The sequence below is a fragment of the Falco punctatus genome (genome assembly GCF_963210335.1).
Source record: "Falco punctatus genome assembly, chromosome: 4".
NCBI classification, from domain to species: domain Eukaryota; kingdom Metazoa; phylum Chordata; class Aves; order Falconiformes; family Falconidae; genus Falco; species Falco punctatus.
The window spans coordinates 90,364,917-90,390,914 of record NC_137583.1 but is presented as its reverse complement, the minus strand read 5'-3'; the positions used below and the strand labels follow the sequence as shown (position 1 = coordinate 90,390,914).

General features: G+C 41.6%; 1 protein-coding gene across 1 annotated transcript in view; it reads right to left on the bottom strand.

The window, feature by feature from the left end:
* GLI3 (GLI family zinc finger 3) overlaps positions 1–25,998 on the bottom strand; it is a 427,034-nt gene that overhangs the window by 137,796 nt on the left and 263,240 nt on the right. Inside the window, exon 4 of the mRNA XM_080382113.1 lies at positions 3,590–3,832. Within this exon, the coding sequence (XP_080238239.1) occupies positions 3,590–3,832 (243 nt within the window). The remainder of the gene's footprint in view (positions 1–3,589; positions 3,833–25,998) is intronic.

The window sequence follows — 25,998 nt, the reverse complement described above, 5'->3', positions numbered from 1 at the left end:
GAGAATTAAAACTGGGAAAGAGAATAACAAAGGAAAGTTGCTATCCCCACCGGCCCTGCCTCAGCCCTACCTCTAGAGACAGAATTTACATTAACAAGGGGCTCCAGCTACCACTGCAATCGGTGTTTGAGAAACACAAGGTCTTAAATCCATTTAAGAAACACTGTGATTAAGCTCAGTAACCCTGGCTCTCCTCAATAAAGAAAAGGTGCAACACATGAAGGGAAACCCCACATTTTTGTAATCTGCCTCCAGCTTTTTAAAAGAAAGAAGTTTTTTTAAAGTTAAAAAAAAAAAAAACTAAACAACCCTCCCCATACTTGGTGAGCAGTGTTTAAACAGTGCTTAAGAAATCAGGAACAAAAAAAGACGGAAAACAAAAATTTCTGGTTTAGGCCTGTATGTTTTCCCTTTTATCTCTTGGAAGACAGAGGGCTGTGAGCTGAGCATAAGGCTGCACTCTCATTCTCAGTTGCTAAATGGTTGAGGGGCTCTCTGGCAGTGCAGAAGTGCCGCCAGCTCCATAGCATGTTTCATCCCAGCTGTTTGAAAAGCTGGTCCACTTGAAACACAACCATTATCCCCACCCACACTCGGCAGGAGAGCAAACTCCCCCTCAATGAGGTATTTATTCCACATATATGGTAACTATTATTTGCAACATTTACAACATCAGTCACTTTAATTAGGAAAAAAATTATAACAACAAAAAATCCTGCAATGCAAAGAGACACGCATATTTACATGTAGAAATGCAAAGCATTCAAGTTGTTTCTAATAACTGCAGCTCCTGGAGGGGACATGCGTTCCACACACAATTGACTTAAATGCTCTTTTTCTTTTCTTGCCATAAAAATATACAGATGTTCTTCTTCAAAAAAATTATTTTCCCTTTTCCTGTGTTACAGGAAGCCCGCCCACACTTTTAAATACTAAGTGGGTATAAATAGAAGCACAAATTAGGCATCTTGAAAAGTCTGTATTTTCCAACCACAGGGCAACTAAGAAATTACTTTGAGTGTTTACATATCCAACTATGTTGAATTAAAACAGTATTTTCTATCCATATGCCCAGCAAAACTGGCAAGAAACTAAGGAATAGACAGACAATAGACTTGCTGGTTCTTCACCTGTTGCTACAGTGGGACTGGGGTATGTTTACATTATTCAGACTTCCTCATGTGGACCACCGTAAGTGTCAGCCTGAATACAGTCACCACTTTGATGAAAGCATGTCTTACATATATAAATGATGCAACTACTATGAAAATTTCAGTAAGCCTGTCTGCTTTCCTATAAATCTAACTAGACATTTGTCTCTTTAGTTGTCCTTCTGTATCACATCTATTAAAGGTAAATAAAAGCATGATGGCTCTTTATATGACATTAATAGTTTGAGGGATTTTATAAATCAGTGAGTACAAATGTACAACTTGCTACAGCAGTGATGAAGCAGGTCTGCCCATCTGATGTTTTCTGACTTCTGCTTTAAGAGCATGTTGCTCGTTTAAAAATCTACTCATCTCCTGTTTCTCTGCTGTTGTATGCGGGATAACTTCTGCTGTTCTCTCAACTTCTGACAGCTATGTTTTTCTAGTAGCCCACACATTGTAACTAGCTAATATTATTGATCACAATACAGACATAGTAGCTTCATTAAATCTTGAGAACTCTCATTAAAAGGCAAATGTAATAAAATAAACCAAAATAAACTAAATGCAAACCACTCAGACACATTCTAACTGTCTGGCCCTTTTCCTTCAGTCTGAATCTTCAGTAGCAGCAATAACATTTTGGACTAGATTTAAGGGGTGAACTAGCAGCTGGTCTGATGGTCAAAATGGCAATCGTCGCCACTAAATTCAACATAAGGCTTGTTGTTTGTTTGGGAGTTTACTGCTGTCACCCATTTCACCTCTCCCCAGCTGTACAGCCTACAAACAGAGAAGCTATTTTGCTTCCCCGATAAGATTCTTTTTTTTTAAAAAAATGAGATTTGGGGGTTGCATTAACAAACTGTAAACTATGCATGGTGCCTCCAACCCACCCCGCAAGCTAGTACTTCTAGGCACTGCTGCTCATGAGCAGTCATTTGCTCTGCACATTCATGCCTCTCTGGCAAAGGAGTCTGCCACTGGTGTGCTGCAGCACATCGTACTTGATAGAAAGATGAGTAACTCCCCCAGAGGGTTTAAGCAGGGCTGTGTGAGAGAGCAGGAGAAGGAGGAGGGTGTACAGAAACCGTCTGCCTACGCTGGAAGACAGCTCAAAAGCTTAACTGCAAACTTTTCCCCTAAATATTGCTCTACACTATAAGGACAACAAGTGTTCATTTTCTCATAATACCTCCATCCTTATTAACAATCAGGCTTTTTTCTTTTCTTTTTTTTTTTTTTTTTAAAAGGAGGTTGGTGAGACTTAAGGTTGTGCAAGACATACTTTGATCTGCACCCTGATGAGTGAACATTCCCCTTTGCTGCTAGCCCAACTAATGAAGGGATAAAATTAGCTTTTATCCCTGGCACTTTCTTTAGCAAAAAAACATGCACTAATCAGCTGTCCTCACTAATCAGTCGTCTGGCTAATGACCTTTTGCCTTAAAACACTAAAATTTCTGAATGATGTGGAAAAAAAACCCCAAAGCAGCCTGGCCCCTCTTTGTGGGTCTTAAGCCTATCATCTGGAATAGGAGACTGGAAGGTTAAATGGCAAATCTGTATCCTGACTGGGTGATAAATCTATAATCAAAAGGCACAAGCCTTGACACCTCAAGATGTACTTCATTACTACACAACTAAATGATTTTTTTTTTCCTCTTTCTTTTTTTGTAAACTAGAAGCAGATGAAAAAAATTGCTTAACTCCCTCATATTTTGCCTGTGGAGAAATCCATTCCACATCTGTGTTCAAGTGTCAGTTAATTTCTTACTTTTTTATTAATGCCTGAGCAGGAATTCAGAAGTTGAAACTGTTTGCCTCCCCTCTGCCCCCCCTCAACTTCAGGGAGCTGTAGCTGGGGAAGAAAATTGCAAAAGTAGTCCATCAGCCCGCATGCACAAACACACACGTGAATCCCTAAACCACCTCCAAAACAAAACATAAAATTCCCGAAACACAGCAATAAACCTTCCAATCCCTCCCCCACCCCACCCCACAAATTCTCATTGTACAAGGCACAGTCCTTCCTCCCCTTAATACCGTACTTCGATTTTGTTTTAAAAGAGGGATTTTAAGGCCTGTTTTATTTTCCTTCTGTGCTTTCTTTAATGTGGCTTTTTTTTTCCTTCATGTATTAAGGAGGTGGAGCAAATGCAACCCTGGATGGCTGAGAAGGATTAGCAACAGATGAGATGTCCTGTGGAAGTTGCTTTACAGAGGCCTGTGGTAATTTCAAGCTGCAATGCAACTGCACCCTGGTTTTTAACTTTGGAAAAGAGATTGTATTTACCTCAACAACCCCGCTCCTCCCCACCCACCAAGACAAAGCAGTTGTTCTCCCTGAGGACAAAGCAAGGCAACAAATCAAATCACGCCAAATTTGACAGCCTTCCAACTTTGCATCCACAAATGAACCAGCAATTGATACTCACGGTAATGAGGGTCCATGTAACCGTTTCGGGGGTCCATGGTAAAGAGCGTCCCGCGGTAAGGTACAGAAGGTTCGGGAAGGTGCGATATAGATCCATGGATCTCCTTCTTGATTAATGAGGCCCTTTCCTCGCTCGACGTGGAAGGCTCTTCACTGATCTTGCCGAGGCCTTGCCCACCCTGCGGCTGCATTGTGATCGTGTTCCTTCTCTCTCTGTGATAGGTCTGCCCAGGACTTTCATCCTCTGCAAAAAAACGAGGGAGAAGAAAGAGAGAAGGGAAGGAGAAAGAGACACGCACACTTTTTAGCCCATTTATAGCAAATACAATAAAGAAAAGTTCTCCCCCCGCCATCCTCCTCACGGTGCAAGTTCATGACAGCAGGTGCATGTGCAGCGATGAGGGATGGTTTGGGGAAGCTGCTGAGCGGTAGATCATCGTCACCCATGCACCGATGCTCCCACCAGCGGGGCTATCAATTGTGCAAGAACAGACACAGGCTCGCTGTTTTCTTGCCTCCGGGACAAGGAGACTGGGAGTTTGGGCTGCCTGATCGGGAGGCAGAAAAAAAAAAAAAAAAAAGTGATTTGTTACAAAGAGGAGAAGATGAACCCCGCCAGAGGGGCCTAAATCAAACCTAGCCACCCACCACTGCTCTGCAGCCCAGCTCCAGTCATGGGAGGTTTGCTTCTGTAAGAGGCTGGAGCCTTGCAGGAAGGTTGTTAGCAATCAAAAGTAAGGTGGGCAACAATAAAAAGGGGTAAAATTGCTCAAGCTACAGCACCAGTAGCATCAGGCGGGTGCAGGCAAGTCACCGACTCTAAAGGGTGACCGCATGGGCATGCGTGCACAGGGTGGCGAAGCATGCTCTCCTTTTTTTCCCCCATGTCCACAGACAAACCCACAAATTCTTAATGAGCAAGGGGAAAAGAAAAAGGAAGTGAGGGGCAGGGGGATAATTAGGAGGGTCAAACCCAAGGCCTAGGTCTGGAGTAAGTCTCTAGGCCTGTGGTACCACCTGTGAGGGGAACGGGGCCTCCCTTTCAGGCCACCCCAGGGCCAGCTGCTGAGCCAGTGCTCTGCTCCCACAGGGATTTTAGCCCTCAGGGACTACGTGCACCCTCTGAAAGCCACACCAAATGGTTTTGTTCCTCCAAAGCCAGCCAGACGTTCCTGGGTACATTTCACACGTGGCATGTGGCAAAGGGGTTTCATTAGCTACACAAGGTTCTACTGTAAATGGTCTCCTTAAGTTGCGTTATTGCTTTAAAAACCAGAGACATTTCTCTAAACAAGTGTGAATGCTGTATTCCTTGGCTGACACCCATGCTCCAGGTACTGCCTTGTGCAATCAACCACACTGCACATGTGGGTGTACAGTGGTACATATCTTGAAGAAGTACTGATAAATAATGCTGAGCTCCAAAAGATGCTCAGCAGTTCTGGAAGCACATGAGGAACCTCAGCTTATTAAACACTGGTCACAAAAAAAAAGGTTACTAGAAAGGAAATGAAAATGCCCCCAGGAAATAAAACTACGGTACATTTAGTCTACAGCCCACGTGCAAGGAAAGATCATGGACAGCAGTGCCAAGATTGCACTTCAGTCGTCACAGATTTGGTGTCAGGGCTAAATTTGTACTTGCGGCTTGTCCTGGTGTACTCGTTCACACAGCAAAAGTCCCAACCATCAATTCACCAGGAGACTACTTTCACCAAGCCTGACACTAGCGTAATTCAACCTATTTGCCTACATACAAATTAGATTAGAAACAGGCTCCGTACGTGTAGATAGCTGGAGCTGAATTTTGGCTATTATATGCATAAACACACCACGCTATTACTTTGAATGTGGTGGTCGCTGGTCTTCTCCCTGCCCCCTCTCCTCCCAAGTAGCAACAACAAGAAAACCCAGCAGTGTAGCCTATTGAGCGCTTAATTATTTTTCTATCTCCAAGTATTACAGCAACCAGGCTCGGCTGACTTATCAGCATCTTCCAGGGAATGAATTCTTTTTACAGCCAGCAGTAATTCTCCATACAGAGCATTTCCAGGGTTGGCTCTGAGGAGAAAGAGTTAATGGAAATGGACAACACCACCGTAGAACTGAAACCTTTTGCCCTTTTCTACTTCTTATTAATATGCACAGGCACCGGTCCTTTCTCTGGATTAGCAGGGTTTAAGGTTTCAACTTTTTACACCAAAGCTGGTTTCAGTTAGAGAACTGCAAAAGGGAATCTAAAACTTTAAAACTTATATGAGGTTTTTAGAAAGCTGCTTGTATAACTAAAAAATAAAAAATAAATCACCCCAAAGTCATGTTTTCCATCACGTTTCTCTCTAGCCAGAGTCTTTTATGCTAAATTTCAACCTAGAGTGAACTTTCACTGATGAGATGTAAACTCTTGTAAAAATAGGGGATTACACTCCATTTGAAATCTTGACAGACCCTTAAGCAGAGCAAGTTAACCTGTGCTACCACAGTATGGAAAGAAGCAAGCTGGAGTGATTTGTGGGGCTGTATAATCAATCCAAGGATCAGATAGGATTTCAGTTCTTTTACTCTTCCATATAAAGATAATATTTGTTAAAACTGCCATCCTGGGATACAACAAGAAGCTGACATCTGTCTGCAGTCTCCACTTTTATTCCTTCCTTCTCAAAACACGCATGTGTCATGAATCAAGGTATTAGTGACTACTATGGAACAAGCTGATTTTCCAAATTGCTGAATGAAATTCAAAACCTACTTCCAGTAACTTTGAAACTCAAGGCAAAATGTGTTTTGTTTTAATAAGCTTTCCTTTCTTATAGTTTCTTGAGGAAAAAAAAAGGAAAACAAAAAGCAGTATTTTTCCTTCTGCATCAACCACCTCTCTCCCCATTATGAAATTACTGCCGTGTGCTATTAGAAGTCCAGCATTTCTGTAAATTGCCTGCCATGTAAAAAACCCTAGAAGTATTTTTTAAGTAAACACGATGGCATTTTTGCAATAATAAGGCATAATCAACTGCCAAACAGCTCACTAAGCATTTACTTCATGCTCCACACCACGGAGCCGCTTTTGATAGGGGGCAGATGAGAAACTTTGACAGCACCCACGCTCCAGACATGAACAGGCAAGCGGTTTGCAGGAGCTCCGCAGGCACCAAGTGGGAAAGTCCTCTTGCAGCAATGCTGCCGACTCTCAACGGCAGGCGAGCCACTTCAGTGCGCCAAAAGGCAAAAGCTGTCTAATCTTGTTCTGTTTCAGCTGAATTGTTCAATAAACTTTTCAGAGTAAGTGCAGGCAAGCTGCGCCAGGCCAAATTATTGACAGAAACATACTGCCCACCATGGCAACAAGTGGGACTCTACAGCAAAAATGTAAGCAAACAGCCCACTTCTCCAGCAGCATCTGCCAAGGGGTTTACAGCCAAATACATGAAAACTGTTACGGCTCTGAGCACGTTTTAGAAGTGGCCAGCTTTAGGGTCAAAAGAAACATCCGATTTACTAAAATCTTGCAGAGACACAAACGCCAAAGTTAAAGAGACTGATCCTCTCTTACCTCCACCTACTCCCTGCCGGTGGGGCCCCACTGACTCCAGCACAGTTCATCCCGCCTTTTGCGGGTGTAAGAGAGAGGGGTTAATAAGAAAAGAAAAAAGTTATCAGGCCCGGAGAGCAATCTGCATAAGCTTCTCTTTCCTCATGTATATCCTACCCTGTCTTAACAAGTCAGTAGCCAGAGACACGTGTTACAAGTGCCCAGCCTGGAATGATCACATTGATCCAAGATTCTCCCATCCACTCAGAAATAGCCGAGTTAGTCCTGCTGTTTGGATCAGAAGCAGTTTTTATTACAAGTGCTGAGTACCAAGGAGCACCTCATCTAATCAACAAGCTTTTTCAAAAAATTCACACTAGACAGCATGCCTGAATAAATGCACTTTTAATTGCTCAGCTATTTACCCAGAAAATTAAGTCAGGTCAACCCAAAAACTAATGCAAAAATCCATTTAACTTTCTCACCCTATTGAACTTTTTTTGCTCTTTTTTTATTGTAGACCAAGACAAAGTATAAGCTTTTTTTACTTTAAACCTCTTAAAGCCAGCAACCAAAAAAAGGTTGAACTCTACCGATACACTACACTAAAAATTAGTTTCAACACACTTAAGAGACTCCTGCTTAAACAGGACAACACCAGCCCAGTCAAATCTGTTAAATTATTAAGTTTCATCACTTGCAGAGGGCATTACTGTCTCGTGAGTGATATGCCAACGGTAAAAGAAAAGACAAGGTACTTACAACTCAGTCCGAGACACCCTAGCTGATGCTCCCTCCAAGCTCTTCTCTTGACCAAAATTCTATGGCTACCAGGACGTGGGCATTCCTCCCTCTCTTTTCCTCTCCCCCCCGCACATCTCCCTCCCTCTGTCTCAGAGGCAGTGCTTCTCCCATTAGAGGAATTAAAAGTGGTTGGTGCCATGCTAAATTTAACAAGCTCATTAGTATTCTTCCTGTGTGCTTCCTAGTGAACTCTCCCTATTCAAGTGGCTCTCTCTAGCTGAGGGGTCAGGCGGCTAATCATTAAATCAAACTAATGTCACCCTATCACAATCAGCCTAAGAGAAGGAGGGTTTATTATTTCAGTTTATGCTAAATAAATGGTTTTACAAATGGTCTCCAAGCAAGGTCAACAGCAGCTTCAATTACAAGACAAACTTAACAAGAGTTGCTATAAACCAAGTGCTCCATATTGACCTAAGCACAAGCTCGGCTCCGCATATTACCACTAGCAGGATTGTACAGGAATGCATATTGTAAAATAAAGGAAAGGGTAATCTTTTCTTTGCCAGAATTTGTGACTGCACAGAGACTGCTCATTCACCTCTCCCCAACCAGCTTGCTGCTCAGCTCAATTCACCCCACACAAAGGCTGAAGACCAGACCTCAATGGACTGAGTGAAACATGTTCAAAACTAGGCTCTCTATTGTGACTGAATTTCTTAACATCTTTTCAAAAAGCGGAGAATGCCTTGAGGCTAAAGGAAGAAACAGGCTAATGGTGAATTGGGAATACTGAGCAAATTTCAGAGCCCTTTCCTCCTAGCTTTTGAGGTTGAAAGCAAGCTCTTTCCTTTCAAGTTTCAAAGTCCTTTTTCCTCCCGCAGTGTCACAGAAGGATTTGAAAAGAAGGTAATTGTGCTCACAGTCCCCCTGATCAGAGCTTACGTCCTATTTCTGGTATTTCAGAATACTTCTTGCAATAATGGTGCATATAGCTCAATCCCTTAACCGTCCTGCACTCTGCAATTGCTCATTAAATGAACAATTGCTGGTATAAAATGCCTTTTATGTTCAAGGTCTGGATATAAGATAAGCATTCTAGTACTCTAAATTTGGTTTACTAAGGAAACTCTCCATCATTAAATTACAAAACTGAAGTCAGAATATCAGTCTTTCCCAGAAAAGTAGCATTTTAGGTTGCTGTGAGCTGGGGGGGGGTGTGTGTGTGTAGGGATGGAACATAAAAAAGATTGACTACTTAAGATTCTTAATAGAATAGCTATCTAAGTAAGAAAGCAATCTCCCTCATGTTTAAGAAGGTCTAAGTTTTTGAGACTTGATATTTTCTTCCTCAAAATGATGCAATAGAGCACTTGCCAGGCTCATTAGGATGTGTATCTGCACCCTCTTCTATACACACGCTGATCACTACTCTCTGGCCACCTTAACAGCAAAGCAGGACGAAACACATCTGTAGGACTGTGCCTGCCTTTAAAAACAGTGTGCGTTGTAACCAAAGTTTTGTTTTGGGTGGGTACAGTAGTTTAAATTGGGCACTCTTGGTCCCAAGTTTGTTATTTTCCTGCATTTGGAGCAACTGCACATGAAGTACGTGCTCTGGAAACAGTAACACAGATACGAAGCACAATGCTCATAATTGGTTTTAAAAATAGACTCCAACCATACAAGAGGCTACAAAATTTATTAGATAACAAGTATGGTACTCACTATTCTCAATGCTTAAGCATACCTTTACAAGACTTTTTTACTTATAAATAGCATACATTATCTGAGCTCAAAACTGAAAATGTATAGATTTATATTCCCATTTGTAATGGATTTTCAGCTTCATTATTTTCCCATTACCATATGTATAGTATTTTCCAGGAACTGATTTGTGACCTTTGGAATATGAATACACAACACTTTTCTCTGTTTTTTGTTTGTTTTGAAAAACCTATTATATTCTTTTGTTTGTCATCTTTAACTTTCAATGGAAGAAAAAGGATTTCTCAACAAGGCAGAAAGCAGGCCCAATCCCAACAATATCTACATAATACTCCACCCCCCATCATTTTCCACAAATGAGACATACGTTCATTTTTGCTGCATTTACAGCACAATTCAATTCAGTCCCTTTTTCGAAAGTACAGATGAATTCAGAACAGAGCACATCAATACAATTTCTACGACTTTTGAAACAGAGACTAATTCTCCGCTCCCTGGGTCAATGGCAGAGCTCCCACCAACCGGAAGAGACAAGACTGGGGCTGCACCAGGCTCACACTGCTCCGACACTGGGTCAGTGATGCACTGCTAGCAGCAGAACATGGCTCACAACCTCTTCCAGCTGTGCACACGCAACTCTTCCCCGAGATTGCTGGGGAACCTGCTCATGGTGTGAAGCAGCTTAAAATTCAGATAAACTTTTTCCGACACCTAGATCAGAGAGCGCCTCATTAGTAGCGATATGTTTACCTCAATTTCTTGAATATCCAGAGAATTTAAACTGCTTGGTGCCTCCCCATTTGCACGCAAATAAAATCAAGTTAAACAGATATGTATGAAATTACATCAAATAAAACCACCTTTAAAGTTTCATAGTTAACTGGGAGTCTGCATCTACAAACCCCAGCATCAGACTTATAGGGAGATGCTAAAAATCTCATTTAAGCTAAAAAAACCTCACCAAAACTCATCAAAAAATCCTATTTAGGGAACACAAGAGGTAGCTGCGGACACAGCTACCTACACACAAAGGCACAGAGTGCTGTGGAAAACTTGTCAGTTCCAAGAATCTCAGAAGGCGGACAAGAAGGAGGCAGGACTGGGCTGCCTTGCACCTGACCTACATCTCGCTGATCGTGCTGGACACAGGTAAGAAAAAAGGAAGTAACATTTAGGTATATGCCTGAAGTTACTGACCTTACACTCGCGCCATACCACTGACTTCAGTGACTTTGGATCAGACTGCGGAAGTTGCTTGCTGCGAACTAGATTCCCACGATATCCTGTTGGCCCAGTTTGGCTAGAGCTGCCCAGCTGAATGGCCAACCAGCCGACACATGGAGCCCAAGCCCCTGCAATGCACAGCCCCAAGCCTCAGCGAACCTAATAAGAGGCACTAATTCTAAGCAGCTCGCAAGGTCAGACTCCAAAGGAGCGGAAGCCTCACTTCTGAACGAGCCCTCCTCCAGCCCATTTCCACACAGGCTTTAAAATAACAAAAACAAACAATTTAAATCAAAACAGATGAAAACCATTTTCTCCCTTCCCAAGTTCAGGGCTACGTGTTTCTCCCATGGCAGACAGTGGATTATTGCAGCGATACTTAACACCACTCACAAGCGCAGCCCCCAGCCCTCTGGTTTAGGTGTTAGTGACGACATCGACTGCTGCAGGAGAAACACTACACCCTGTACCCAGGTACCAAGCAGGTGGTGAGCTTTTAAGTTTACCTTTGTGGGGCCTACAAGGCTCAAATCCTGCTTGCTTTACTCACACTGTAATCCCAGGAACTCTGCGAAACCACTCGTGCAAGTAAAGCAATAGGGATTCACATCCAGCATCAGAAACGCTTCAACCATTGGGCGCAAATGATCTGTGCCTGGAAAATGTATTGGAGATGTCTGTGAGCATGTGGAAATGCCGTGTAATTAGTCTGACGAAAAAGGGACTCTTACTAGTAAAAGTGCCTTGTAGTTCCAGTGGACAAGAAAAAAACAAAAGTCCTAATGCAGAAGTAGAAGGCACTTGAAGGTACTGTTAATTGGCAAAATTAACATGAAGCGTGTGATTTCTCCCTTTACATTTGCAAAACTAGAAGGCAGGCAAAAACACCTCCCTTTCTTCATATAGTGAATTTTATGTTTTGATTTTGCTACTTGAGGACTGGGAAACTTACAGGAGAAAAAAAATCAGTTGCAGAACCAATCTTACTTTTCTATTTTCCCTTGTAAAAAGTGTTTCGCCTTACAAAATTCAGCAAAGCCTGTGAGTTACTGTGCAACAGCCTCAGCAAACTAGAACATTTGCTAACACTCAAGCTTGGCACTTCCAGGATAGCTCCAGGATTATTGCTCTTCTCCAACACCTAGCCTCTTCAAAGAGCCAGGAGACTCAAACATAACTTGGAGAAAGATGGCTACGGACATCAGGATCTGACTATTGGCAACCATTCCTGAGAAGGGAAAAGCTCCTCAGCCTCTTGCAAAACATTCAGAAGGATCCTGATTTGAAAACATTATGAAGTTCCTTCCATTAGCTAGTTATTAGACTGTTAGTCACTGCTTACTTTGAGCAAGCTAATTAGTTACATCAAAGGCACTACAACAAATTCCCAGGAGGGTTTTAGGGGGGAAAAATGTATTTCTCAACTATCTAATACCCATTTATGCCTATCTGAGGGTAACTGCCTCATCTCACTCAGACACTGGGGGACTTATTCTGTAGTGCTGTCACTTTCTACCAAGCCAGCAGCAACGCTGGGCCTTAAAGCTGTTTCACAAAGCTGTTTGCAGCCTGATATAAATTTGATTAGCCATACTTAGAAGCCACGAAAGAGTGAAAGTTATAAACCCTTTGGTGCACCATCTCCCTTTGTAACATCCACAGCCAAGACACCTTGGCCTGGGCAGAATAAAAAAAAAAAAAAGTTACTTTAATTAGTGTTGCATACAGAATTGATACTTCTTCCTTTTTTCCTTTGTTGCATTCAAACTGCTAAATGCAATCATTAGCCAATCGCTAAGTGGTTTGCAACAGCCCAGAAGCCATGGGAACCCTTCAGTTTAGATGGCAGATATCACCTATTTTCATTGCGAAACATATTTATTGCTGCATCCTTTTGCACAGTTGCAGTAAGTGTCAGTGTTTCCATTATATCCCTGTACTTCTAGCCTCTGAAGCATATCTGAAGTTGTTTAAAAAATATGTGTTACTCTGCCCTGATTTACAGTGGCTGTAATCTCAGTTGCGAACAATGATTTCATCAAGGTCTCAGGGCAAAATCTGAATGCCATATAAATTTTTTTGTGTGCAAATGTGTATGTATACACACGTGGTCACATGCACTCACAAATCCAGCTCCACCTTACATGCCGTAAAATTAAACCAATTGCAGATGAGGCTGTGCATGATACATGGATGTCTACACATAAATGCCCACACAGGCATGCTGCGTACCTGAGCACAGAAATAAGACTTTTCACATTCCTCAGCAGCAGCCTATGCTGCAAAACAAATGCAAGACTTACAGTGAAGATGCTCTCAAGCAAAAAAGAAGCCTCCCCAGAAGACTCTCAAGTCCTATACACCAAACGATTTGATGCTTTGAATGATCTTCTGGACATTAGTGCATTACTAAAATACTGCAGAGCTATTAATTCACAGACGTTGTCAAATATTCCTTTTATCAACACTGCTTCTCCCCCAAGAATTTGGTATTCTGAGAACCCCAAACCTGATACCATCTGTTTACCTATCAAATAGATGCAGTTAAGTGTTAAAGTTAAAGGCTGTCTTCCCTGCCTAGAGACACCTCCTTACAAAAGGAAAAATCTCTCCTCAGGGCCTTCCAAAGTGCTTGACCTTCCCAAAGACCAGCCTGGTTTTTCCTCCCTGTGCTCACTTTCTTCTCAGTTTTCTCCACTAAGGAGAATGCACAAGCTCGGGCAGAGATGCACATTGCCATACTACCTCACGTAGTTACCATCTTCACATTCCAGTCACCAAAAATACTACTGCCAGCTACAAGCAAGCATCAAACTGGCTCCAGGGATGGATGCATGTGAGTGGGCAAAGAGCTGGGAAGTGGAGAGCCTGGAAGGAAAGGATAGGAAGGAGCAAATTTTTCATACCATGATCTCCACTCCCCCTGCCCAGGGGAAGGAATACTATTAAAAACTTTGGAAAGAAGGCTGGTGACACATGGAGTTGGATAATTAAGATAACTGACTACAGCTCACTAGCCTCTGGGGTTCCCTTCCCAAGACAGTGGGTTCCTCGTTGCCAGTGCCTTTCTTCTCCCTTCTTCACTTCACTGCACACTTGTGGACAGGCTTTCCAGCATCTGGCACGGTCCAGCAGCCTTGCCTGCTACATTTGAAAAGAGGCAAGAAAAAACCTGAGACACACCACCACCTTTTTCCAGCTTCTCAACACAACGCCCTAGCAGGAGAAACTGCATGTCAACCAGACCATTCAAAACAAGTTAATAGTTGATGTTTTCTGTTGAGTTCTAGGAATGAGCAAAACTGGTTTTGAGACTTCACTTTGGCTACTTCTGCATTTGTCTTTCTAACCTCAATGCTACATAACAGATTTTAAAAGACACCGGAATATTGCCGGAAGCTTTTAACAATCAACCGCATGAAAGTACTTAAATGCTTATAACTGTCTTAAGCAATATTATATGTTTCCATTTATCATTATGCAATGCACACCTGAGAACAGAAAGACAGCCAAGTTAGAAAAAACGCTTACATGTTCCGAAAGAAAGTGTCAGAACAATTTTATTAATACAGCACCCTCTCCTCCTACTACACTGGCCATAGCAGCTAAAAAGAGCATTCTTAACTTGTTAATCATATTTTGGTGGCTTCATCCATGCACAGTCTGGCAAAAGTAGATTTCCATGTTTCCTTATTATTTTTTGTTACAATTTTTGGCTACCTAGATTTTGAGACAACATTCATTTCATAGAAAAATAAAAAAAGATTCCTCAAAAAAAAAGTTAAATAATCATGATTTGTATGGAGGGAGGTTGGGGAGGGAAAAGGGAGCCACCTGAAAAGTTCAATTGACTACATACAAATGAGCAAAATAAATAAATCACTGCACACTGCCCAGGAGTACAATCGCTTCTTCGTGCTGAGAAAGAATGCAAAACTGTAGCCAGTAAAGACAAAACCATTCCAATCCAGAAAGTATTCCACGACAAAAGAGAATTACCAAATTTTACTGAAAGGAGCCTATTTTTTTGAAAAAAAAAAAAAAAAAAAAAAAATTAGGACTGCCTCTTAAATGTACCATTAAGAATTCTAACTATTTCTAAGCATGCCACAGACTTTTTCTCATTGTGGCAGAATCAAAACTAAAAACCATTTTCCTTTATTTCTGTAAATAAGTTTTGTGTGATAAAAAGGGGCAGCACTGTTGCTTTCAACAAACCTGAGGCAAAACAAAACAAAACTAATGGCAGAAAGGGTTCTTACTCTAGAAATGCAAAGAACAAGAACCAGAACATTTTTTTAATGGAAAGCACAACCTCCGCAAGCATTTCACACGCAACTGTCGTGAGGGATTGAACCTCCAAGTTCTTGCACAAGTAGAATTGTTATGGAAGAATCCACAGTGGACTCTGGACTTGAAGCTTTCTGCTCCTCAAACCTCACCCTTGTCTTCCACAAGCCACATCACTTCTCACAACTTCGTCTTCTTCACCCACAAAACGGGTAAAATACTGATAACTGATTTCATAACAGAAAAATATTTTTATACAGCAAATAAGCGCAGTAATGATGGAAGGCTTCCAGGTCCATTTGATTTATATACAGAAGCATCCAGTTAGATCTGAAGGCAGAATATGTTGAACAGTCAGCCCACAGCTGCCCCACAAATCACCCTGTATATTAAATGTTCCAACCCTGCAAAACACAGCGTGACTCCCCTTTCTATTACGTAAAACAGTTGTCCACAATTTGCACAACTTGTCCACAAATGCATAACTACTCACTAATAATTATTTACCACATCCTTCCACAGGGAAGGAAAAAAAAAAAGAAAGAAAGAAAGAAACCATAGAATCGGAAAAAAAAAAACCCAATCACATCAACCTTTAAAGTGTTATTGCCCTGAATTCATGATGCCTACCCCATCCAACCCTCCTGCCTATTCTATCATTACCAATCTTGCCCAAAACACGATGCCTCCGCCTCCACCTCTTCATATCTAAACTACCTTAAGTTCTGAAGATGGCTTTTAAGAAGCTTTCTGAAAAAAACTCAATGAAAGCAGTGGACTTGATTTACAGTGTTACAGATTTAGAGTGTTAGCTACAGATTGCTAAGTATTTGAAGAAGCTTTTTTCCAAACAATGGCCATGTTCGTTCTTCCCCAGTGCAGGACAAAAGGTCCATCTTGCCAGCACCAACGAGAATCCAATTTTTTTCCTTTATTGGGAAACCATAGTCTTTTGGAACTGTAATACAGGTATCTCCCACATCATACTGCCGACTCTTTCAGATCAGAAAGAATACTTTTATGCTGTTTGGACCAGTTTAACCCCAAGTCCTGTAAATGTGAAAATAGCAGAAGATAACGTGCAGCCTAAACACCTTAAGGTACTTCTACAGCTGTTCATGGCAATGTTGCCAACTGTGCCATAATAATTTGTTGTATTAACATATCCTCCTTGCAGAGGATATGAGATTTAACATATTTGTCCTATAAAACTCAATTAGCTTTTTTAGATGCACCAGAATCATAACATCAAAACCAGCTAGCTATAAAGGAAATTCCCATTAGAAAAATGTTTTTTCACAGCAAAAAGACTGACAGTCCACAGTCTTCTCACAGCAGAATACATATTGGGCTTGCTTGTTGCAACTCCTTTCTAAAGACTACAAAAAATCTTTTCCAGAGCAGTAAGGTTACCACTGTCAGCTGCACTGAACTACGTACTTCCCTCTCTTTTGGGTCTTATCTTCAGAAATCACAGAAACAAAGATGTAAACTTGGACATTAAAGAGTGTTAACATCAAAGTACATGCACTACTTTTGATATTAACCAAAGCCTTGAACCAGCAATCTAACTGGCACAAATCAGGGGTGTCGATGTAATTTCAGAAACAGCTGAACTGAGCTCTCTGCTGTGGCCTGCATTTGCTCACCGACTTTTCAAAGCACAGTATGGCTGTATGTTTTAACAACTAGCTGCCGATCAAGCAAGCAGCAAGAATCCAAATTCACTTCTTAGCATCTTCACAATTCATCCACCTACATTTCTGAACATATGAAGCCTTCTATTTGTTTCTTTTCATTTAAAAATTCTAAAAACGTCTAACGCCTCCATCCAGAGCAATTCCCTCTCACTGGGGCAAACCACTGCCTGTACAACATCACTGTCCTTTGGTTTACATAAAAATTACTGTCTACCTCAAGTGGAAAAACGAATATACAAGTCCATAAAGAAGTTATGTAAACCGATGCCAATAACATATTTGTGTACCTCCCCCATATCTCATGCATCATCACATACATCCCTTACGTCTGAGTCTGCATATCCCAACAGAGCTTCAAATTCTCTCATCAAAAAAATGAAGAAAGTATGAATATCAATTCTTTCCTAACCTTCACCATTTCCCATGAAAACTTGGGGTTTCGCTAGCTTTCACACACATTCCCCCTTGTTCTTCAAGACAGTTCCAATGCCATCTTCGTAACTTGGATTCAGATTTGTCTGGGCCTGAATTTAAAGGCATGACCTTACAAAAGGCTAGACTAGCTAACACACACCAGCTAATGTGACTCATTTGGAAAAGACACTGCAAAACATCCAGGTACATGGCACTGATTTTTAACTTCCCCTTATGCTTTAACTAACCAGCTTAGTCCATACTGAAGTCTACGCAAGACTCTCAGTACATGTTTCCTCATAAAATGTCACACAACTTTAGCCAGAACAACACATTAGGGCTTCAACTAGTGTAGCTTATGCACCTCAAGTTGAAGTATAAGCTTCAGGGTAAGCGGGAAGAAGAAAGAAGAACGAAAAAGAATGAAAAAGAACGAAAAAGAATGAAAAAAGACACTCAAGTGTAGATTCCTAGCGTTTTTGGTACCCTATTAATAGGACAAACCCCAGGATGCATGTTGTGATGCAGTAGTAAAACACTGAGCAAAACACTGTTGTACATAACTGTACCCAGAGTGACTGCTCTCCTCATAGAATCATTTAGGTTGGGAAAGTCCAACTGTTAACCCAGGACTTCCAAGTCCATCACTAAACCACGTCCCTAAGCACCACATCTACACGTATACTACATTTACTACTCCCATGCCACATTCTTCTTTTTCCCCATTTCCAAAGGAAACAAGGCTAAATAATAACTATCAAGGGAAGGCAGAAAGGAGTTTGGTATCTTTTCTCCATACTTTCACATCCACCGAGTAGATTAAGCCATTTTTGCCTGAGGCAGAAGTTTCTATACTAGATCTCTACCTTAAAAAAAAAAGGCAGCCAGGTGGAGGAGATGCTCTGTTACCAGCCACTCCAACACGAAGTTTGCGGAGTGACTTTTCTTTACAATGCAAGAAACAAGGTGCAATAAGCTTCCCACCAGAAGAAAAATCTTTGGTCAGAGCCAGCATCTTATTAGACACCAGAGAATCAAGACAAAAAGCCATGCCCTGGAAGAAATTCCCAGGAAGGTCCATTCCTACTCCAAGCAGCTTTGCATTTTGAACAGAGTTGTTGATTAGGGGTGTGACTCAGAGCAAGTTTCCAGGATAAATCTTACAACTCACAGCACCAGAATGCAACAGATTCACACATGGTTCTGTGCGCTACAGCAGTATCTGGATGACTAAGGTGTCCATAGTGTTTGAGTAGTAACAGCAAGCTTTTGAGTAGTATTCTGAGGACCAGGCAACTGCCTTCCACAGTCCCCCTCAACCACTGAGGAAGAGAATAGGCAGGAATGCTTTCAACAGCCTTGTCAAACACAAAACTATATGCAGACATGGAAAGGTAAGCTGACTACAGAGCCTGTTTTGCCAGGCTGACCATAAAATCTGCCACAAACCGGAAATTATGAAAACTATACATGCACATTCTTAATGAAGGCTAGCAATTAAAAGTCTGGCCCAGAAGTGACCATAGCTATCTTCTTAGAACAGGAGCATGGTTGTAGAAATGTCAGATTTGTGTATCAGAAGCTGAGTTTACTGGAAAAGGGGACTTCTCAACTCCTCCACAAGACAAGACCACTATCTGGTGGATGTTGCAAGAAAAAATAAAATTAAAAAATGCCAGCACGGCTTAATCACCTAGGAATGTGTCCTGCAGCTACACATCTGAAGAGCACCAGTCAGGACAATCTGTTGCATGACTGCAACTACCTACTCTGTAGCAGTAGATTGTTAAGTTATCCTCCCTCTTCCCAAATAACAACATTTTACTTGTAAGGACTTCAGAGTAGGTATGCATTTCCACCAGAAGAACAGAACTATCATATACTGTTTATGAAGCACTATACATTTATGCACACACAGAGCTATTAGAACATAAATAAATCAACAAGAAAAAGGATATTCAAATGTAACCTTAAGCCTGCAAAAGACAGACATGGCAAAAATAAGGTTGTGTGTGTACCCTCAGTTACGACCTCACATGCCTGCTTCAAGATGCACACAAAGCAGCATGCCAGCTTTGTTCTGCAGGACCCCAGCTTCAGCCAGTGCACGGAGTGCCCAGCACATGTTTAATCAGCAGCTTGTCACGACCTGGTTCTCCTCTTGGAGCTCAATATGTGGCCCTTCTGCTCCATGTGCTGCCCTTCACTGAAGCCCAGCTCTCCAGAAAGAATTATTAATTTCCTCCTGGGCTTCCTCTGACGCTCATCACAATATCCAAGAGCTTCATATTAACAAAATATATTTTGCAACATTTCTGTGAGGTGAAGGGATGGTATTATCCACTGCCTAGAGAAACTACCCATTTACTGCCCCTGGTTGTAGGTGCCTAGTCCAAAGAGCCTAAGAGCTCAAAGTTTTTGGAATTTTTAGCATCAGATCTACTTTATACAGCTTGTGTTTCCAGAGTTATCCATGACTGCATTTGTTAGCATGCGCAAGTGCTCGTCTTTTTGAAAATAAGCTGCAAGTAACATACCAAGAAAACAAGAAACACTCCATACATTGGTGGTGGTGACTTGCCCCAAGTTCTAGGTGTGCTGTAGTTAATGACATGGCAAAAGTTCCTACATATTTGCACTTCTGCTGTTAATGTCATTAAAAAGGTGGGAGTTGTGACTGAAGATTGGCTCACTTCTGGGGCATTTACAAAAAGTCGTTCTCCTGAGCAGGTATTTTATTATCTAAAAGGTGAATTCAGTCTGTAACTGCTCCTTCTATGGTAGCAGAGAGATACTGTCTTCTACTTAAATATAAATTTATTAAAATATATAACCATTATATAAACAAAAATTTATATCACCAAGGCCTCCACCTCACTGTCAATGCAGCAAAAGTTGGCCAAGAGGGTGCCAGGCTATTATAAGTGGAGAAACAGGAGGGGGGTGGGAGAGAGAGAAGTATTACAGTCATGTGTCCTGTTCCTTCAGGCCACCATACTAGGAAGGGATGAATGCACGTGATCATATAATTGAAGACTCCATTGTAACGCACAGGCACAGAGAATCCCATGTTGGTATTCCTGATTTTGTGATATAAATAATAATCCTTGAATTTAATGACTTGCATGTAGCTTCATATAGTATAAAAAAAGCAAAAAAGAAAAAAGTAGACTGGAAAGCTGAACAAAGCAGACATAAGGAACGGATGCTTTTTATTCAACCCACTGATCCCTTTGAAACCTCAAGGAAAAAAACCACCTTGTAACCTCAGTAAGTTATCATCCCCCAATACATCCAGGGCAGAAGACGATGGACAGCTCATCAAGGGTTCACAGACAGCTGCTGCTAACAGCAAATTTTTCATGTTGAACCCCCCACCCCAGGCTTTGAAGAAGAAGGTTGCTCTAGTGAGAGCAAACTTGCTGCTTCTTCCACTGAAATGTACTTCTGCTGTTCCATCTTTCAACTTATTTTTAAAATGCTGCATCTTTCCCACTAGTGTCTCCTCCTCCCAGTCCTATTTGCTATAGCAACCCCGCTCGCCACAAACCTCTCATCTCAGAGCCACTGTCTTCAGCCAAAATATGTTAGCCATGAAATCTAAGTTCTTCATCCTGTTCCTTGTGGGAAGCTGCTCCTTGCTCCACTGTTCTGATCTTCTCCCTCAATCTGTCTTTTTCTTAATCTTCAGTCATGCATGACAGTCAGTGTGCCCCATTCCTGATGATGCCTCGTCTCTCCCTCCAGGTTCCCCATCCAATCTCAGCACAATGAGCTTGGGCTCCTTTCTTCAGCTTCTTTTTATGGGATCTTTTCTCTCTCACGCCCTTCTCCCTTTTGACTCTCACTCTCATTCCCACACTCCAACCCACATTCAATTGAACAGAAACCTTCCTTCATCGTTCTTAGCATCAAATCCTTAACTAATACAGGAAAACAGAGGCGGGGGTGTCTTTTACATGATGCTCAGAACAGTGGGGATCCTGTAAGATCTTCAGTTTCCTCTCACTTTTCCTTTACTTTGTTAGCATTGCCTTTTCTTTGCTGCAGCTGGTTCGTAATAGTGACAGATAAAAACTACAGACCGAAGGTCCACTTGCATGCTTTGCAGGAGCAAGGTAGGTAATACTGAAGGAGTAATTATCCCTGCAATTTTCATAGATCCAGTTAAGTCTATGGAAGCTGAGAAATACCAGTTCATACAACCAGAGCAATGAAGTAGGATCCATCTCACCTAACTTTAACATAATCTAGTCGTCTAGGTTCATTCTACCATTAGCTGAGAACAGACACCTCCAGACAGTGATTCAGCCTATCTCAAAATAGAAGGGTTCATCTTTTTGGTGTATGTACTGACTATACATCACCCAGATGATTAATGCCAGTTATCTGGCATATCTACCTTTCAGAAAGATAAAGGTACTTAAGGTGAATCCACTTCCCAACATTTAGAAATACGAGGAATGCAAAGTGTTTTTTCATCATTTTCTGTAGAAGGTACTGTTTTGCTATCCAGTAATAATAATACATGCATCCATCTTCAATTCACTTCTGCAACTGATTTAATCTTTCAATAACATAAACAGCTGAACTGAAGCTAACAGATTTCATTCTCTATTTTCGTTACAGCAATCAAATATTGCAGGGGCATTTGAAAAGCCATGAATAATTATCATTTTCAAATGATTCATCTAATCTTTACTGGGAAAACTTACATCCCAGCGATACATGCAGTTGCTTGGGACAGACCAGATCACCTTCTGACTGGCTAGATAAGGAAGTCAGGCCAAACAGTACCAAAACTGGAACACCTCACTGCAGACATCTGGGTGCCTGAGATGCAAAGGTACTGAATGCTGACAAGACCATTTACATCCATGAATCATTCAGAAACTTTCAGAGTCTCCTCAAACTGGGCATCTGAAAGTCAAGGCCTAAAATAACATGGACCGTAGCATCACTAAGTAACTGCAGTCATGGTCTACTGATCTCCACTGTCTTTAGCAACTGAATTTCAAAACCCTGCGTGACCTAGTCAACAACTGGTATTACTCTGTGCCTGCACGCAAGACTGGAGATGCAAGAGATCAAGATCCCCATGAGTGTTGTGCAGCCACTTCTCTTAACTCTTTCTCCATCTGTCTGCCTGTATCTATTCTGACTGTTCAGACTACAGACTCCCCACATCAGATACACACCCACAACTGAACAAAGTGAGGCCTCTCAGAATGGGTCCTTCAAGGGCATCACAGAAAATTTTTTCAGGCTGCACAATTTGAGTCTCTTGGAGGTCTACTGGAGAACCTGTATTTAGGCATCAATTACCCACTGTGCATACAGCTACCTTTGCAAAAAATGGTGTGCTGCCCATTATGTGTGAACACAGTGAGGTCTCAGTCATAGTTCAGTCTCACAAGGGAAGCACAAGAAATGTTCCCTTGTCATACTTAACTGGCATCACTAATGTTTTAAGAGCATCTCTTGAATATGACACTCAGAATACTCACCCTTCCCATCTGATTTTAATTTGAATGTGCCTTCCTTCACTGCTGCAGAGGTAGTTTGCCTCGACAGCAAAAGGTTGTAAACTTTTAGGTATTTACCTCCACCACTGCTACCTCCAATAACCATTGGGGAACATCACCGGAGTTGAGAGCTGTCTGGTACCACTGGTCTCCTGATGACACGGAGAAGAAAAAGCACACATATCCTATCTTCCTGAGAACACCTTTTCTTTTTTCTTTTTTTTTTTTTTTTTTTACATCAGGATCCAGTGAAGATCGATGAACTGTACAGTACAATTAATTGTCACTGTTCCCAGATGAGTTATTAAACCGGTGGAGTAATTAAATCACATCTCGTCTTTCTTACACAGTCAGGACAATCTCCATGTTAAAGAAACACAGGTAGAAATTAGGAAGCAGGAAAAAAACCTCTAGATTTCTTTACTTGTAGAACTTGACTTAAAATGGCTTTGGTACAACCCACTACTGGGAGACAAAATTGTGGCAGAACTGTTGTGAGTAAGTGTGGGTGTTTGTAAATAAGGCAAAGGGTAACCCTAGTAATTCATGAAAAATTCTCAGGCATTTGTGCATAGCTGGTATACATTTAGATTTCATCTTTTGAATTTTAACTTGCATTGCCAAAAGGTTTCATTTCAAACTCGGGGAGGCTGTATTTACCATTGAGGGATAATAAGTTTTAAAACACTGTTACCATCTCTTAACAGCTAACAAATCTGGAGAGAAAATCAACCACAGAACAAAATTGGGACAAGGGAATTGTTAACAAAAAAAATACTTCTTCCTTCAGCTCTACAAAGAGATCACAGAACAGTTCCTTACTCAAACCAGATTTTAGATGCTTCCTTCCGTGCACAGTACATATGGCTTGCATCTATTTTTTCTTTAAAACAGAGTTACATTTCTTCCTGTTAGTAAACATATCAAGACTTCTACGAGAACGAACAACAACAAAATTTTTCCTGCTTTTAATGCAGATTGAATATGGGTATTTTATATAGGAAATAATTTCTCTGACCCTATGCATTAACAGAATGACTTTGTAAGAGCCAACTAACAGGTAAAAAATACAGCCTGACATTATCTTGTGAAAATTTGTTCATTTTTACACAACCAGCATTTAAACTCGGTGTCTAACACAAAAGTACTTTGACAAAGACCAGAGACTGAATTTAACTTGACAGGAATACCTGCATTACCTCTTCCCCTCCAAGCCTACTTTCCTAGCTTTCTCCTTATTCCACTTTTTTCTTTTATTCACCACCCCTTTCTTACTTGCCCTTCTGCCTTATGAAAAAGTCACTGCTGAGTAAAATATAAAACGCCAGCAAGCAAGCAAATAATTCCTTCCCAGTGCCCTATCACCCCTTCCTCTGCCATCCTGAAGGCAATACAGTTGGTTAGAGAAGTTGGTAGCGATTTTAAGCAATGCTAACATGAAATATTGCAGGTTTTCATGCTTCCAAAATAACATGGCGCTGTCTACCCACTCTGACAACTGGCTCTGAAGTATTTAATTTCCTTCCCAACCTCCTTAGCTTCTTTTCAAACACAACAGTGAATTTGACTGCACATGCAAATGGCTATGCAAGTGTCCAGATAACTAGGAATGCTATTTGCCCATTTTGCACACAGAGGGTGGGGACAAAAAACCCCAAGAAACCTGCATAGCAAACTATGTGAAAACTGATTCAGCAGTTACGTCTTGCTAATATTAAGGATAAACCCGGCTGGAAGAAACCCAAGTGAATGAAAAGCATAACAGAGATGTAAGAGAGATAAGAGGATCCGGGGGCAGCTTATGCAAATATAGGCCAAAAAATGCTTTCTTCTCTCTGAAAGCAGTGCACTGGGGGTGGGGGTGACACACAGCAAAGAGGAAACCCTGGCTAATCACAGGGGCTACCCAGCTCTGTACGTGGCACTGGCCTTCACCAGCAGCGCAAGCCTGTGGTGGAAGACAAGGGTGCTGAGGAAGGTAAGTCTATAGAGGAGTTGATGTGGAAATGCTCTACATATAGACTCCAAAAACTACGTGCACAAGAGAAAAAAAAAATGCCACAGTGATGGCATCCAGCATTATCTCTGTGACAACTGCATACAGCGCAACAAGCTTGGAAATGGCCAGAACAACAACTACAAGCCAGTAATTTTGAACAAAAAGGTCTGATGTATCCACCCAACTCTGACAGACTAGTTATTTGATACTAATTGGGCTCTGCTAACAGCACAGCAAGAAGAGGCTGTACTGTGGAGCTATGGACAGCAGTCATTTATCTAATCTTAACGTAGACCTTCATTCTCGCAGCTTGGCATCAACATTGTACCATCCTCTGAAAGCCTCCCACTCCGGTATTTCCACAGTTGCTACTATACCGACCACAATGACTTTCTCTGAAGCAACCAATTTTCCCAGCAGAAGGCACATAGCAAATAATGACAAGCCTGAAGCTCTCTCATTAACAATCTTTTCATCTGTCCATCCATTCAAAATAAGAGCATGCAGCACATTGTTCTAACCTTTGCCTATACCTCCTCTTCCCATGGCCAAGCTGCTCGGACATTGCTGCATACAAAAGCATCACAACAGCAACCTTATTTTCATGTGTACCACACACCTCTTGGCAGAACTACAAACCAAAAGATGTTTCTTCCCTCTCAGAATAGATAAAACTAAACAAGGTCGCCGCCTTACCAGGCTTGCACACAACTGTATACCACAGACATTATGATCGTTGATATTTTACTTCCAGCCTTTGAGTCAGAAATCTTGTCCATATAGTAAGTACACTTCTTTCAAAATAGATGACCACCAGCATTTCTGTGATGGTGAAAGAGCAACTGAGCTGCACCCACACACCATTTAGAAGGGTCCTGCTTAAACCACTTGTGCTTTTCTTGTACTCATTTCTGGAAATATCTGGCCAGCTACCTCCAAGGTCTTTAGCAGAAGGCAGAGTGCAAGCAGACCAGTGACAACATGCACTGGAATGTCTCCCTGCAAGAAACCGAGTGAAAGAAGAAGTGCCCAAACCTGACACAGAAGGACAGCTACAGCAGCCCATCGAAATAAAGGCACAATCATCCAGTAACAGAAACCAGATGTGTGCAGTTCCTAGGCTTCTGGCCTTCATTAGCTCTCAGGATCCAAACCACATCATTGCTTATAAACTCTTCTCAGAAGTTTTGACTTAGATGGCAAGAGAGGAGGGAGGCAGGGTTCAACAGAGGACTTCTTTAAAGCCCCTGACAGCTA